The sequence below is a fragment of the Stegostoma tigrinum genome, chromosome 26 (assembly GCF_030684315.1).
Source record: "Stegostoma tigrinum isolate sSteTig4 chromosome 26, sSteTig4.hap1, whole genome shotgun sequence".
NCBI classification, from domain to species: Eukaryota; Metazoa; Chordata; class Chondrichthyes; order Orectolobiformes; family Stegostomatidae; genus Stegostoma; species Stegostoma tigrinum.
The window spans coordinates 24686028-24701444 of NC_081379.1; the positions used below are offsets into that span (position 1 = coordinate 24686028).

Here is a 15417-nt window from a genome sequence, read left to right on the forward strand (position 1 = left end):
GACACTAAATCAGTTAGATGACAAAATCAGAGAGCTACGCTATCATAAATACTTTATCATAATGAAGAAGTGGGTAGTTTGTTCTGTACACAATTCAATCATATCTTGGAATCAAGTAATGACTGCTTCGTACTAGATCTGAACAGTTTGTTTTCCCTGCTAAAAATAGTTTTTCTGGATTTACATTAGATCTGAAGATGCTCTTATGGCTTAGGAGCATTGGATGAACATGATTTTCTATCAACTTATGAATAATTTGACAATTCTTGGTTTGGAACCTCCAGAAAGAGAAAGGTTTAATTCATTCAGCACATACATAGTAGGTGTTATCATCTTCGTTGTATGCCAGTTTGACAACTCCATAGGAACCCTGCACAAAAGAACATATAAATTCAGAGACAATTGCAGTACAATTCCTCAATTAGAACCAAATACTTCACAAAATACATGTAAAATAATTCCTTGTCAGAAGGCAGGCTGCTTTTGGAGACAAGAACTGGAGGTTACATTAGTAGTACATCTGAATTAATTGATAACACTTGCATAATTACTCATCACATGGATATTAAAGTCAACAAATGCTGCGAATGTTAGTTAAGAAGATGCAAGTAGCTCAGCTGGGATGGTAAGGTGATCTACCAGAGATAGGGCTCCCAAGCAATCCACAGAATTGTTTATTCCAGATGCCTTGCGACAGAGGGTTCATGCAAAGGTTAGACAAGAGGGGAATTAATAATTGCTGGTATGGTCAATTTCCAAATACATTTTTTTTGCCCTCTGGTAAAGGCTTTCCAGGACACAAGGGGAGTAGAAGCTTACATGGTTCGATATAGTACCTAAATTCTGTTTCTCACACTGATAATCTCCAAAATTAATCACTTCACATTTCGAATACCCAATATCAAACAATAGCTGCCAAGACAAACAGCATAAAAGCATGGTTAAGAGTATTTAAGAATAAGCTTGTTAACATAAAGCTTCTGTAATTTTTATGCTCACCTTTCCAATTTCATCTTTTAATTTGTACTGGTTTAACTGCACACAATCCTGTACACAAAATATACAAGTAAACATCAATAAATTAAATATTATTAGAACAGTGGCTGCTAGAGCCATGAAAATTTAATAAAATGGTCAATTAATCGTGCCTCAGTGGCTTTTTAATTTTCAACTTCAAGGCAACATCAATCTTTCTGCATATGTGCATTTTCACTCCTCCTAAAGCAGGTGACACTATTAAAATTGTAAAGATTGCCGTGCACTAATCAAGATAACCTTAACCTGAGGGAATGCCCGATGTTCTTATACTAAAAAAAAAGCTGTTAATTTAAGCCCGTCTAACTTCTGAGACTTTTCAAATTTGATTTTATCATGTCATTTTATGTAATACAATGTTGAAATACTGACTGAGTCTGAATTACTTACTCTTCCCAGACTATTTTGATATGTTAGTATGCGAGTGCAGCAAGTAATTGGGAAAGCTCGTAGAAGCTTAGTGCTTATTGCGAAGAGCCTTGAATCCAAATATAGAGAGGTTATGCTTTTGAAAGTCCTGCGATACTAAGAGGATACTCCAGAATGGGGAGTGTATGAACATAATGTGAGCATACAAATTAGGAGCAGAAGTAGACCACACAGTGTCTTGAACCTGTTCTCCATTCATGAGAGATGTTATGATTACTCCATTGATTATTCTTCCAAATCTCCATTAACCTTTTACACTCTTGCTCATCAAAAATCTAGGTCTCCTTTAAAAATATTCAAAGACTTTCATCCAAAGCCTCTGGACAAAGAATTTCAAACAGATACACCATCTGAGGGAAAGGATTTCTCACTTCTGTACTAAATGGACAGCCCCTTAGTTTCAAAGTGATTTCCCAGTTCTCAACTCCCCCCCACAAGAAAAAATATCCTTCCGTATCTATCTGTCAAAAGCTCTCTGGATCTTACTCATTTAATCAAGTCACTTCTTGCTCTTCTAAACTGTCAGATGCAAGTCTAATCTGTTCAATCATTCTGTTCAATGCACTAGTCTAGTAAATCTTCTCTGAACTGTCTCCAATGCATTTGTATCCTTCCTTAAAAAAAGGAGACCAATACTGTACACAGTACTTCAAAAAGGGTCTCATCAATAACCAGTTTAACTGGAGCATAACCTCCTTATATTTGAATTCAAGTCCCCTTGTAATTAGCACTCATGTTGCATGAGCTTTCTCAATTACTTGCTGCACTTGCATACTAACATTGAGATTCATGCACTTGCACAGCCAAATATTAAGCATTTCAAAGAGGCCTCACTGCCAAGCTTGATCTTTTCCAGACACTCTGCATCAGGAATTCACAACAACAAGCGGCAACCTGACAGATTAGTCAGTAAACCCAGCAGGAACAGTGGTTACACAAATGCATCCAAATCAGAGCTTGTGATTTGAAATCCCAGAATTCAATAAATGTTAATTGGTGGGGCAGATCAGATAGTTACTGTGCCTACCAGACTGCTGACAAACTCAAATGGCTAATTAACAGTCAGTTCGTGGGAATCTCTTCACACAAGGGATCTCCATTCCTGTTCCATACAAAAGGTTGACTCCTAAAGAACTTTGGGTGACTAAGGTTGAGAAACAAATACTGTCTTACAAGTGTAATTCATAGGATTGCAATAAATATAAACATTGGAGCAGCTTTGAATCAATAAAGGTTTCTGTATCCAACCTAGTACAATTCTAGTAGATGTAATCAGATGTGATGTCACAATATTGTCCTTTTTAGTTATATTGTCCTTTGGTATAATGCTCAAAAAAGTTTAACCACACATAATACTATTTGTGAAAGAACATTAAAAATGAACTAAACACAAGTATCTACATATTGACAATGCAGGCAACCTAACAAATTTGTCAACTGCACATCCAACTGAAGAGGTATAACTTGAACAAGTCGACATTCACACTGAGCCTGAAATACCTTGGTACAAAACTAAGATGCAAAACAAAAATAAATCACTTAAAGCAACAAAATAAACACAGTGGACACTGGCCATTCCATCATCTTGGACATCCATCCATCAACAAAAAAAGGAGTTTCTACCATTACGAGAGTCAACCAAATTCAATGTGTGAAATATCCTTAATAAAACAACTGCTGCCTCATTTTTCATTTTTGGTATCAGAGCAAATTATTTTATTAATCCAGTCTACTGCTGCAAAATTCCATAGAAACATCGTGAATAATGCCCTGCTACAAGCAGATCCTCCAAACAAATTTCAACTCTACAATGCACCCTCCACCCTAGGAATAATTCACTGAAATTACAGAATACAGTTTGAACTTAACCTCACAAAACACAGCTTTCAATTCTACCAAGGTACATGGGGGACTCTAGCGTACACAAATCTGTATGAACCGAAGTATATGAATCATATCACTTCTAAAATAGCACAACGCTTCATCACACAAAATTCCTCCGCTTCCTTCATCCAGAATACCATACAGAGGTGGACTACTATGGTGCAGTAAATAAAGATATATTGAACACAGTTTACTAAGAGTCACCTGTCAACATGACAGCTTACTGAGAAACTGAGACCATTCTTGACTACAAAACTCAGAAATTCATTAGGATTTTGCTCCCTTAGTCATATTTATCTTTCTAAAGTATCGCTTGCAAAAAAACCCCTGAAAATTGACAAAGTGACTAGCTGTCACGCTTTACCCCAGATCGATAAGTTGTTTCAAGTAAATTCAAGACGTTTTAAAATAGATTTTAAAAGACATTTTAGTAAAGACTTTGATCTAAATAACTTGTTTCAGGAATTTATTTTCTACACATGCTGCTACTTCACAACTTTTTTTGCCTTTCAATTTAAGCTTATTAACTTTTGCGGAAACTTGTGATAATTTGATGATATACAAGAATCATGGAATCCTGACAGGACAGATAGAGGCCATTTGTTTGCACCTACCCTCTGTAGAGAATTCCATCCAGATCCATACTATCACCCTATCCTTGCATTTACCATGGCTAATTTAACTAGCTGGCAAATCCCTGGACCCTATAGGGCAATTGCAGCATGGCCAATTCACCTAACCTGCACATCTTTGCGACTGTGGAGGGAAATCAGAGCACCCATCAGAAACCCACACAAACACAGGCAAAAGTGTGCAACCCCAAAGACAGTAACCCAAGGCTGGAATCAACCCGGAGTCCGTGGTTCTGAGGCAGCAGTGCTAACTTTTGTGCCGCCGTGCCACCTGCTACAGCCCACAAAAATCAGATGTTGATTTTGTAATCTTTCAAATGAGAGGGGTTGGCATTTGGCAAATTTTAATATTAATTCCCATCTGTTTTTCAATTCTACATATTTTCCTAAATAGCTTTTCAATTAAAAGGTGGTCCACTGATTCCACCTAGTGGTCACTGTACTTGCAGTTCAACTTCCTGCTTCACTACTTTGTGACACGAATCATGCTCAGACTGAAATCATATGGTACGCAAAAATATTTATGAAGAGAAGCCTCAAGACGACCTAAATCAAAGCTGTGCTGAGTTAGCCGAGGTACTGATAGCACTAAATAGACTTTAGGTATCTGACTGAAGGTAAATTAATCATAGTCATAGAGTCATACAGCATGGACGCAGACCCTCTGGTCCAACTGGCCCACGACAACCAGACACCTCAATGTGACATAGTCCCATTTGCCAGCATTTGGTCCTTATCCGTCCAAAGCCTTTCTACTCATACACCCATCCAGATACCTTTTAAATGTAATTTTACCCACCTTTACCACTTCCTCTCAGTTTATTCCATACATAAACCATTTTTTCTGTGAAAAAGTTACCCTTTGAATCCTTTTTAAAATCTTTTCCTTCTCACTTTAAACCTATGCCCTCTAGTTTTGGACTCACCCACCCTAGAGAAAAGACTTTGGCTACTCACCCTATTCATGCCCCTCATGATTTTATAAGCCTCTAAAGCCACCCCTCAGCCTCCAAAGCTCCAGGGAAAAAAGCCCCTGCCTATAACTCAAATCGTCCAGTCCAGACAACATCCTTGTGGATCTTTGCTACACCCACTCAAGTTTAACAATACCTTTCCTATAGAAGGGCAACTAGAATTGTACAGTATTCTAAAAATGGCCACAATGTCCTTACAGCTGCAACATGACGTCCCAACTCTTATACTCAATTTCCTGACCAACGAAAGCAAGCATGCTAAACACCTTCCCACCCATTCTACCTGCGACTTCACTTTCAAGAAAGTATGCAAGTGCACCCCAGTCTCTCTGTTTGGCAGAACTCCCCAGGGCCTGGCTTTTAACTATGTAAGTCCTGCCCTGGTTTACCTCATATTCTGCTCCTCATTGTAATTAACAATCTCTGTTAGAAGGACATGTGCTTAATCATCAGTGGGTAGGATCCTGCTTGGCTGTGTCAGCTCCTGCAGTTGACATGACAACTGATATCCTGAGTTCTGCCTCACACATCAAGAACTAGTGCATGGCACCTATGCAATTTTGACACACTTTGTGCACACTGGAGAGACAGTTCTGTGGGGGAAAAGAATATAGGAGAAGGAAGTGTGTACAAAAGAAGGAGGGGAAAAAATACTAAATACTGACATACCAATATTAAAAAGTGATTCATTGTATGTGGTTACAAAATAAAGAATCAGAAAAACCACACAAAAGACACAAATCAACCAAGAAGAAGCTAAGCATTAGTTAAAGCACAGAAGGATAGGAAGAGAGAAAAATATAAAAGATTGTGCAGCAAATGCGGGAAAGACAGTGAGCGTTTGTGATATTCAGAATAATGAAATTAAACCATTGAGCAAAAGCACTACAGACTGGAACAGTAAATAATGTAGCAAAATTGAATAGGAAGTGCTACACAGCAGCTTACAACAGTAAACACTGACACAAATATGAAACCAAAAGTTAACAGGAAGTAAAGTTTTGCAGACTGTATTATCTTTTTGAAGGCGCTGACACTTGCAGCACACGCTCCACAAAGTTCCCTTTTAGTAACTTATCCAAAAGAGCTATTTTTCAGGTGGTGGCTCAGGAGTATACATTGCTAGGCTACGAGTACATCCTACACTAACTCAATGCCTGCAGGTGAATTTTCTAACAATGATTATCATAATTATTAGACATGGGAATTCTAGCTGGTTTTTCTTCCCTAGAGTGGTAAAGAGCTGAAAGCAGTTAGTGTCCTTCAAATAATATTTGGATTCAGATCAATTTACTCAGCATAAATTAAATCTATTTTCCCTGAAGTATCAGAGGCTAAGGGAGGGTACCTTATACAGGCTAATAAAATCACAAGGGACATGGATAGGATGAATAGCCAAGGTCTTTCCCCAGGGTAGGAACATCCTAAAGTAAGGGCATAGGTTTAAGGAGAGAGGGGGAAGATTTAAAAGGGACCTATTGGCCAACTTTTCCACACAGAGGGTGGCAAGTGCATGGAACGACCGGCCAGAGGAAGTGAAGGAGGCTGGTATAGTAACATTTAAAAGGTATTTGGATAGGTACATGAATAGGAAGGGTTGAGGGGGCTATGGGCCAAATGCTGGCAAATGGGACTAGATCAGTTTAGGATATCTGGTTGGCATGGATGAGTTGCACCAAAAAGGTCTGTTTCCATGGCGTACATCTCCATGACTCTATGCGTTGAAACTTGAGTTAGTGTGTGTGGGGGTAGCAAATATATAGTTTTTCCCTTAGCTGGGCTTGTAAGTAAAGAAACCAACCAGTGTTGCACTAATCCATTTATCGCAGTTTTTACAGCTACACTGAGTGCACATTAAAGGAAAAAGGAAAAGATGGCTGTATTCCCAAAGTCATAATGGAATTTTTAATATCCTGGTGAGCAGAAGATCTGTAGGAGTTGAGAATGGGCTGAAGATTCAAAGGACAGCAATATTTACTTCCAAATTCCGTCAGGAACCACAATCACAAATGTAACCTGCAGCTTCAGCAGTGATTTAGAGTTTCTGCCCATTCAGCTGGGCATGAGACAGGTTTATACCTTGGGAAATCCAAGCGCTCTCATGTGTCAACTGGGGAACGCTTCAAGTACACTAGCTGTGTCCAACATTTGTTCGTCGTGGTGGTGGTGGGTGGGGGGGGTTGGTGGTGGTGGCGCGAGTCTCCTGGCTGATCTGCGTTGGTTATGTATGCAAGACCAAATATAACAAAAAATCAGCTGTAATTCATGATACAAGGTTTTGCTACTCTGTCATCAACTGCTGAACTGTTTACAAGTTGTTTTTGCAAGAATTTTTAAAAAGGACATTCTCAGAAAAGCTCTTCAAACTGAAATATCACCTTATTTCAGATGATCACTAAATTCTGGTCATGCCTGAAGAATAGAAAGCAGGTACGAAATAATACATTTGTATTTTTTTTTCAAGCATTTGCAGAGGAGGACTGTGGGGTGAAACTGAGGTCTGCATAGGTCTAAGGCTAATTAAATGATTGCGTGTAGGTGGATAATTGATTTGATTGGTTCAGTGGAGTAACTATGCAGGATGGGTAGCTGACTGCAGGTCACAGAGCAGATTGTTAGGAGCCTGGATAAGTGACTTTACAAGCTAGGGAATATAACACAGAAGTTTGGATGGCTCACAGAAAGGGCTGAAGGATTTACATTTGCATTTGTCCAAAAGCCACATTATAAAGAAAATAACATCACTAAAAGTGGAGGGCGACAGACCTGTTAACGACCATAGAACTGATGCAAATAATTCTGCACTTGTAATCCGATTGTACAAAGTTTCACATGTCCTCAACACAAGACTCCAAATGTTTAAAACTAACTTTGTTTTTCTTCGTAAATGGTAGCCCATTTTCAAACACTGTTTCCTGAGCCAATATTAACAAAAGGCAGGCCGCCTAAGCCCTTGATGTTTGAATCCAATGAGGTATGAATTGTGGCCGGTCTTTCCTTTTTTCAGGAAGGAGATGATGAAGTGCACTGGCTCATGATAGCTTACCACAAAAAAACCAAACTGCATTATGGTTTAAAACATGATCATCTAAGCTCGAGCGAAGACCTTAAAAAGGTATAGGAGCAGCCATTTGGCCTATTGAGTCTGCTGTGCCATTCGATTATGGCTGAAGATTTTCAAACCCGTTCTCTTGCCTTCCCCTCATAATCCTTGATCTCCTTACTAAGGAAGAATCTACACATCTCTGTCTGAAAGAGTCAATGACTTGGCCTCCACAGTCTTCTGTAGCAATGTGTTCTGCAGATTCACTACCCGCTGGTTAAATAAATTCGGTCTCATCTCAGTTCTAAGGGGCTGCCGCTTCACTCTAAGGCTGTGCCTTCTGGTTCGAGCCTCTCCTACTAGTGGCAAACCTTCTCCATGCCTACTCTATCCAAGTCTCTATCTTGCCTTTATTGCTCAATCATTTGAGTATAGGAGTTGGAGTTATGTTGAGGTTGTACAGGACAAAGGGTTCGGAAGAGATATGCCAGGATGTTGCCAGGTATGGAAGGTTTGAGTTATAAAGAAAGGCTGGATAGGCTGGGATCCACTGGAGCATAGGATGTTAAGAGGTGACCTGAAAGAAGTTTATAAAGTAAGGAGGGGTATAGATAGTTAATGGTAGGTGCTTTTTCCCTAGGATGGGGGATTTCATGACTAGGGGGTACATTAGGGTGAGGGGAGACAAATTTTAAAAAAGGCCTGGGAGGCAGATTTTTTTTAAAAAAAGAGGGTGGTTTGCATGCGAATAGACTTACTGAGGAAATGGTGAGCTCTGATAAAGGGTCTAGGCCCGAAACGTCAGCTTTTGTGCTCCTGAGATGCTGCTTGGCCTGCTGTGTTCATCCAGCCTCACATTTTATTATCCCAGAGTCCTCAACTGTCTTTCATATGACAAGGACTTCAACCCAGGATCATTCTTATAAATCTCCTCTGGACTCCCTCCAAAGCCAGCACATTCTTAGATATGGGATCCAAAACTGCTCACAACATCCCAAATGTGTCTATTTTTCTGACCAAAGCGCATAATATCACACTTACCCACAGTATATTCCATCTTGCACTTCTCTGCCCACTCTCTTAGCCTATCCAAGTCCATCAACAGCCTCCCCCTCTTCTTCCTGTCCCTCCATCTGTCTTTGTATTGTATGCAAAATTAACAATAACAATCTGGACAAAAGAGCTGATGGTAATGTACAACATGAATAATTTGGTTCTAACACAAACTCCTGGGAACTCTACTAGTCACTGGTTGCTATCCTGAAAAAGACCCCTTTATTCCCTCTCTCTGCCTCCTGCTAAGCCAATCCTTTATCCGAAACAGTACATTGTCTTTAAAATCATGGGCTCTTAGCTTGTTTAGCAGTCTCCTGTGTAGCACCTTTAGTACTTCAAGTTAATCATCATACCACCAAACTTTCTCCAATTTTTGTCGACTCTCTTATCATGTTCTTTTAACTGGTTTCCGGATGACATTTTCTAAGGCATTTGCAGATACTGTGCTAAACAGGTCACCAGGAATTACCTACAGCAACTAATTTGAACTACTATAATTTTCTCTGCACTCTGAAGTGTTTCTAATTACTATCACCTGAATTTTTAACAATGTCAATTTTCTTCATTCTGATTCTTTCCTGAAGCTGACTCCTGCAACAGCTCAATTCCACAATGTTAGAAGAGCTCTAACTTATGCATGAAACTCTTTTTCATTTGTAAACTAAGATTGTGTTAATAGGTGATTATCGTCTTAAAGCATTATGGAAGGTGCTTGAACCCTGCAGCTCTGGCCCTTCATTGTTCAAATGGACCCAGGTCAATGTTTACAGCACAACTGGTGGGAGCAACTAATTGCCACTGACTGGAAATAGAAATATGAATTCTCTAGTTGGTTTTTGGCCGAATACTATATCTGACGTGATCTTCTCCATTAACCAAGTATCCAATCGTTTGGTGCAAGAGTCTAAAGTAAAGCCTAAGTAAACTAGAATGAAATAAATAGTAACAGGTCATTTCACCACAGATGAACTTTAAACTACATTTACCTGCTTTTGTTATACATCCTTTCCTCAAAAATAAACTGATTTTTGCTCTAAAAATGCAAATAATTCAGCATCCAGTCATTTTCAGGAGTGAGTTCCAAATTTAAACTACTTTTGTCTGAAAAAAAATTCTTGCTTTAATACCTATACGGTCCTGCTTTAATTATACCCTTTTGTACTGGAGTCATTATGCAATTATAAACAAAAATGCATTAAGAATATAAACTGCCCAACATGTAAAAGGAACACAAGAACCCACTCAACACTATCCCTATTTTTAACCATAGGAGGGGCTCAGCATTAGCGCAGAAGTCACATCTGAGGCACTTGCAACCATCTTCAACCAGAAGTGTCAAATGGATGACCTGACAATATTTCGAAAAACCCCAGTGAAAACCTGTGCTCCAGAACTTGCCACATCCTGGGTTAACCTGTTCCAATAGAGTTTCAATGCTGGTGTTGACCCAGCAATGTTGAAAATTGCACAGGTATGCACAAAAAGGACAAATCCAATCCAGTCAGTTATCGCTCAATCTTCAGAAAAGTAAGAGCAGGGGCCATCAACAGTGCTGTCAATCTGACTGAGTATGGCACCAAGGACCCCTCTTCAGCTTCTTCAATGACTTTTCCTCCATTGTAAGATCAGAGTGCAGACATTCACTGATGTCTGCACGATGCTCAGCAGATTTTGCGACTTCTCACATAGCGAACCTGACAAAGACCAAATGGAGAGATCTGGACAACAATTTGGCTCAGGCTGACAATTAGCAAATAATATTTGCACCACGCAAGTGTGAGGCAATGACTATCTCCAAGAAGAGAAAATGTGACCACCTCCTCTTCGCATTGAACGGCATTGCCAGTGCTGAATCCTCCACTATCAATATCCTGGGTGTTACCATTGAACAGAAACTGGGACAGTCATAGTAATACAGTGGCTCAAGCAAATTAGAGCTTAGGAATTGAGGTGAGAACCACAGCTCCCAACAGCTGTCCACTATCTACAAGGCATGAGTGCAAGTGGAATATTCCACACTTAGATGGATAGGTGTAGCTCCAATAACACTCTAGCACACCACCCAGGACAATGCAGCCTGTTTGATATGCCCCATTGGTCACTTCCAACATCCACTGTGGAAGAAATGTGTACCATTTACAAGTGGAATGCAGTAATTCAGTCAGGCTGCTTAGCACATTCCAAACCTGTGACCTTTATCACCCAGAAGGGTAGAAACACCACCACCACCTTCAAGTTTCCTTCGAAGTCACAGAAAATCCTGACTTGGGACAAAATTCTTTCAGTGCTGCTATATCAAAATGCTGGGACTCCTTCCGTAACAGCACCGTGGGTGCAAATACTCCATAAACTACAGCTGTTTAAGAAACTGAGTTACCATCACCTACCTTCTCAAAGGCATTTAGAAGTGGACAGTAAGTAGTGACTGAGACAACATCTTCACCTTGTGTGTAAATAAAATAAACACCCATGCATGTGCACATACACTCAAAACTGACATGCAAAAATATTGCTGGCCCCCTTTACCTTACTGGTCCTTATGCTCAACTTTCTGACCTGAACTAGCCTGTATTCCTTGACAACACTTGCTCTCTCCAACGCACTTCGCTTTTGATGTCTTTTCACTCACCTCTGTTGTTGTCACCTCCCTTTGATTTAATTAATGGAATGAGAGCGGGGGGTCGGCCTGGGGTGATGCTGGGTGAAACTGTTGTTTTTAGTGATATTTAAATCTGTTTCTACTCCTTAAAAATTTTCCATTTTCATATTTACAAGTTGCCAGACCAAAACAGTAATGAATAGCACAACGTAGCATATCAAAGGCTTGTTACAAGGTGAAAGTTAGTTATTCTAAAACCTACACAAATTAAAAACGGGAGAGAAAGGGGAACCACACACAAAATCCCTAAATTACTTCTGAAAGTTTACTCATTAGTCTCACAAGAGAAAAGCCACCTTCCACAAATGGAAGGACACATGAGCAGCTGTTCCTCTAATCACAGACCCATGTTTGTAATGAGGAGGCATGTGATAGAAACATTCTGGGAAATGCAGGGCAAGTACGTGCTGGCGTTGAGGTATTTGCTGAAAGCGGGGGCCCTTGGCTAAGAATGAGGAGCCTGGGGGCATGGGAACAAGAATTGTGGCCAGTAGGGTGATCCAGGACCAAGGGAAATATTTTTGCCAAGATGGTGGTCTGCTCACTAGGAAGGAGGAGGCTGCAAGTGTGTGGAAAAGATAGGAGAGCTACAAGGGGTCTGAAAGAAGACAGGGAATTCACAAGACGAGTGGGGATAAACAGAGGCTGCAAAAGGGTGAGATGAGACAGGATATGGAAGAAATGATGTGGCCACTGGAGAGACAGGGGAGATGGGAGGAGGGGGCAGAAAGGAGTTTGAGGGTCATCACAAGAGGAAGAGGGGGGTCAAAACTGATCAAAATTAGGCCTCAGGAGGGCCCTCACGTAGAAGAGTGTGTGTGTGTGATATAGAATCAAAAATAAAATCAAGCAAACAGCTGTCTTTAATAATCGATCACTCAAAAATCAAGCATCAGCAGTATTCTCAGTTTACAAGCCAAATGAACAGTTCCATTGAACTGGTGATTGTACTAGATTTTGTTACCACCAAAGTGAGGCATCTTACCCATTGCCTGAAGTACAAATGCAATTAATGTCACATTTTGGAACAAAAGTCAATAGTTCATTTTGAAAAGACAGATACTTATTTTAATAATATGACAGATTTATTTTGCAGGCACTGCAGGCTTGTGCCACATAATCCAGTTATAATGTTCAGAAGATACTTAGATAAGTACATGAATAAGAAATGTTTGGAGGGATATGGGCCATACACAAGGAGGTGAAGCTAGTTTAGTTTGGGATTATGGTTGGCATGGACTGGTCAGACCAAAGGGTCCACTTCCTTTCTCTAACTCAAACTCTACCAACAGCTTTTCAGAAATTGTTTAAGATACTAAAGCTTTTTTTAAAACCATTTTCTCCTCTGACAGAGACTGTGGTTTGGATGAGAGTTTGGGAAAATTGGGAGACAGCTGGTGGTTGTTATGGGGTTGGGGGATGGGAAGATAGAAAGGCTAGCTTTCTGTCTGTCTAACACTACCTTTTTGACTCGTGATCTTAAACTGCTCTGCAGACAATGAAGGCCTTCTGCTTTTGCTTCAAGACATCATTTATGTTTTCATTGATTCATTCCCTGTGATTAATGATTCTTGAACCCAGTCTAGTACAGCTGACTTCATGTGGCTGTTCTGGAACTAAACTGACTCTGAAGATTTTCCAGATTGGTTATGCATGGTATTTAGAGATCCCCCTCTCTTCAAATGAGCTGCTTTAAGATTAAGACATTTGTCTATGATCTTTTTCGATTTTAGGTCTTCATAAAATCCCTACACTGTGGGAGTAGTCCATTCATCCCACTGAATCCACACTGGCCCTCTGAAGAGCTTCCCACCCAGACTAACCCCATAACCTGCATTTCCCATGGCTAACCCACACACTCTTGGACACTACAGACAATTTAGCATGGCCAATCCACCTAACCTACACCTCTTTGGACTGTGGGAGGCAAAGAGAGTACTCAGAAATCCACACAGACAAGGGGAGATTGTGTAAACTCCAAACAGACAATCACCCTAGGCTGTAATCGAATCTGGGTCCCTGGTGCTGTGAGGCAGCAAGGCGGACCACTGAGCCACCCCAGGTCTTGTGATATCAATGTTCATCACAGATCATACAATTCAAAGTCAAGCCCAGCAGGCATCGGTCTCCTGCATGGGTCAAATGACAGACGTTCTTTTGATTTTTTTTGGCGCGATCAATAACAATCTAGGAGGTGCCAGTACTTCGATCTAGGATGCTTTCACAAGATTTTGCATTTCTCCACAAGTGCTGTAAAGAACATTTCCAACAACTCTGGAGAAACCTCAACCTTCAACTCAAACCAAAAGGAAAGAGCTGCTTGCTGTCTGTGTGGTTATGGCAGAAGACTGCAATGGAGATGAGCAAACTGACCATGACATCATAGTGCAGGATGTCATTCAAGAGAGGCAAATGAAAAGGAATGTGATAATGATAGGAACAGTATGGTCAAAAAAGAGAGTTGACACCGTTAGCTGAAGCCACAACTGGGAGCTCCAAAGGCTCTGCTCCTGTCCTGTTGCTACAGTTAAGAGTATCTCATAAGAATAATTTGGAGAAGGACGCAGACACCTAGAAAACTAAGAATGATGTTTTCTGAGAGAGTTTGAGGTCCAAATTAACATGGGAAGAAGCAGACTGATTCACATGGTGCTAGCATCAGTATTCAGGAAAAAAGGTTGGGCCCCACATAAACATGGCTGGGCCCTGGCAATGTGCTAATGAACTGCTTGACTGAGTTTGAGATTATCGCTTTAAAGAAAAAATTTGGAGGTTGGTGTTCAATTGATGGGGCATTTGGAATTCTGAACAGAAAAGCCGAAACAAGTGTGGTTATTGGGAAACAAAAGGGCAACTAAGCATTTACGGTAATAGTGCATCAGTGAATAGTCTAAGCAAATAATAGAAATGAAATATAAAATTAGAGGCTTTTAATCTGAATATATGTATGAATCACAGTAAGATAGATTAACTAGTGGCACTAATAGAGAGAAAAGGTTTAGGCTTCTTTGCCATTACAAAAACATAGTTAAAGGATGATTTGGTTGAGAAATAAATATTATTTCAGGTACAAAATATTTCAATTGACAGGCAAATTGGAAAATTAGGAGTAGGCCTGATAGTAAATGACTTAGTAGTGAGAAATGATATTGATTCAGATGTTCAGGAAATAGATTAATCTGAGTTGAAACTAAGAATAAAGAGGGCCGTAAAGTGCTAGTGAGTGTAGTTTATAAGTCCCACACAAATAGTGGCGCGCGCGCGCAAAGAGGGGGGGCGGGGCACGCAGGCACACGCAAGGGGGGGGGGGGGGGGGGGGGGGGCGCGCGCGCAAACAGGATTGCCATGCCAAATTTGGACTGTGGGAGGAAACTGGGAGTACCCGGTGGAAACTCACACTGACAAAAGGGAGAACATGTAATCTCCACACAGACAGTTGTCTGAGTTTGGAATCGCACCTGGGTCCCTGGCAGAGAGGCAGCAGTGCTAACCCCTGATAAAGTCAGTATGCCAGGCCTTTTAGTCCCTGGAGTTAAGAAGAATGAGAAGCAATCTCATTGAAACATTTAATATTATGAAATGTTTCCATAGCGTATCCTTATCTACCCTATTTCCACTGACTGGAGAATCTCGAACACAGGAGCACAGCTTCAAGAGAAGCAGCTGATCATTTTAGACTGAGATGAGGAGAAAATTCTTCAAACA

At 40.4% G+C, this 15417-nt stretch overlaps 1 protein-coding gene across 3 annotated transcripts in view; it reads right to left on the minus strand.

Moving 5' to 3' along the window:
• Positions 1–15417, minus strand: part of LOC125463988 (calcium/calmodulin-dependent protein kinase kinase 2-like) — a 94531-nt gene that overhangs the window by 53094 nt on the left and 26020 nt on the right. For all 3 annotated transcript variants that reach the window (XM_048555866.2, XM_048555864.2, XM_048555865.2), the window contains 2 exons: positions 1000–1047; positions 317–370 (listed from right to left, as the gene is read on the minus strand). In XM_048555866.2, the coding sequence (XP_048411823.1) occupies positions 317–370; positions 1000–1047 (102 nt within the window). The remainder of the gene's footprint in view (positions 1–316; positions 371–999; positions 1048–15417) is intronic.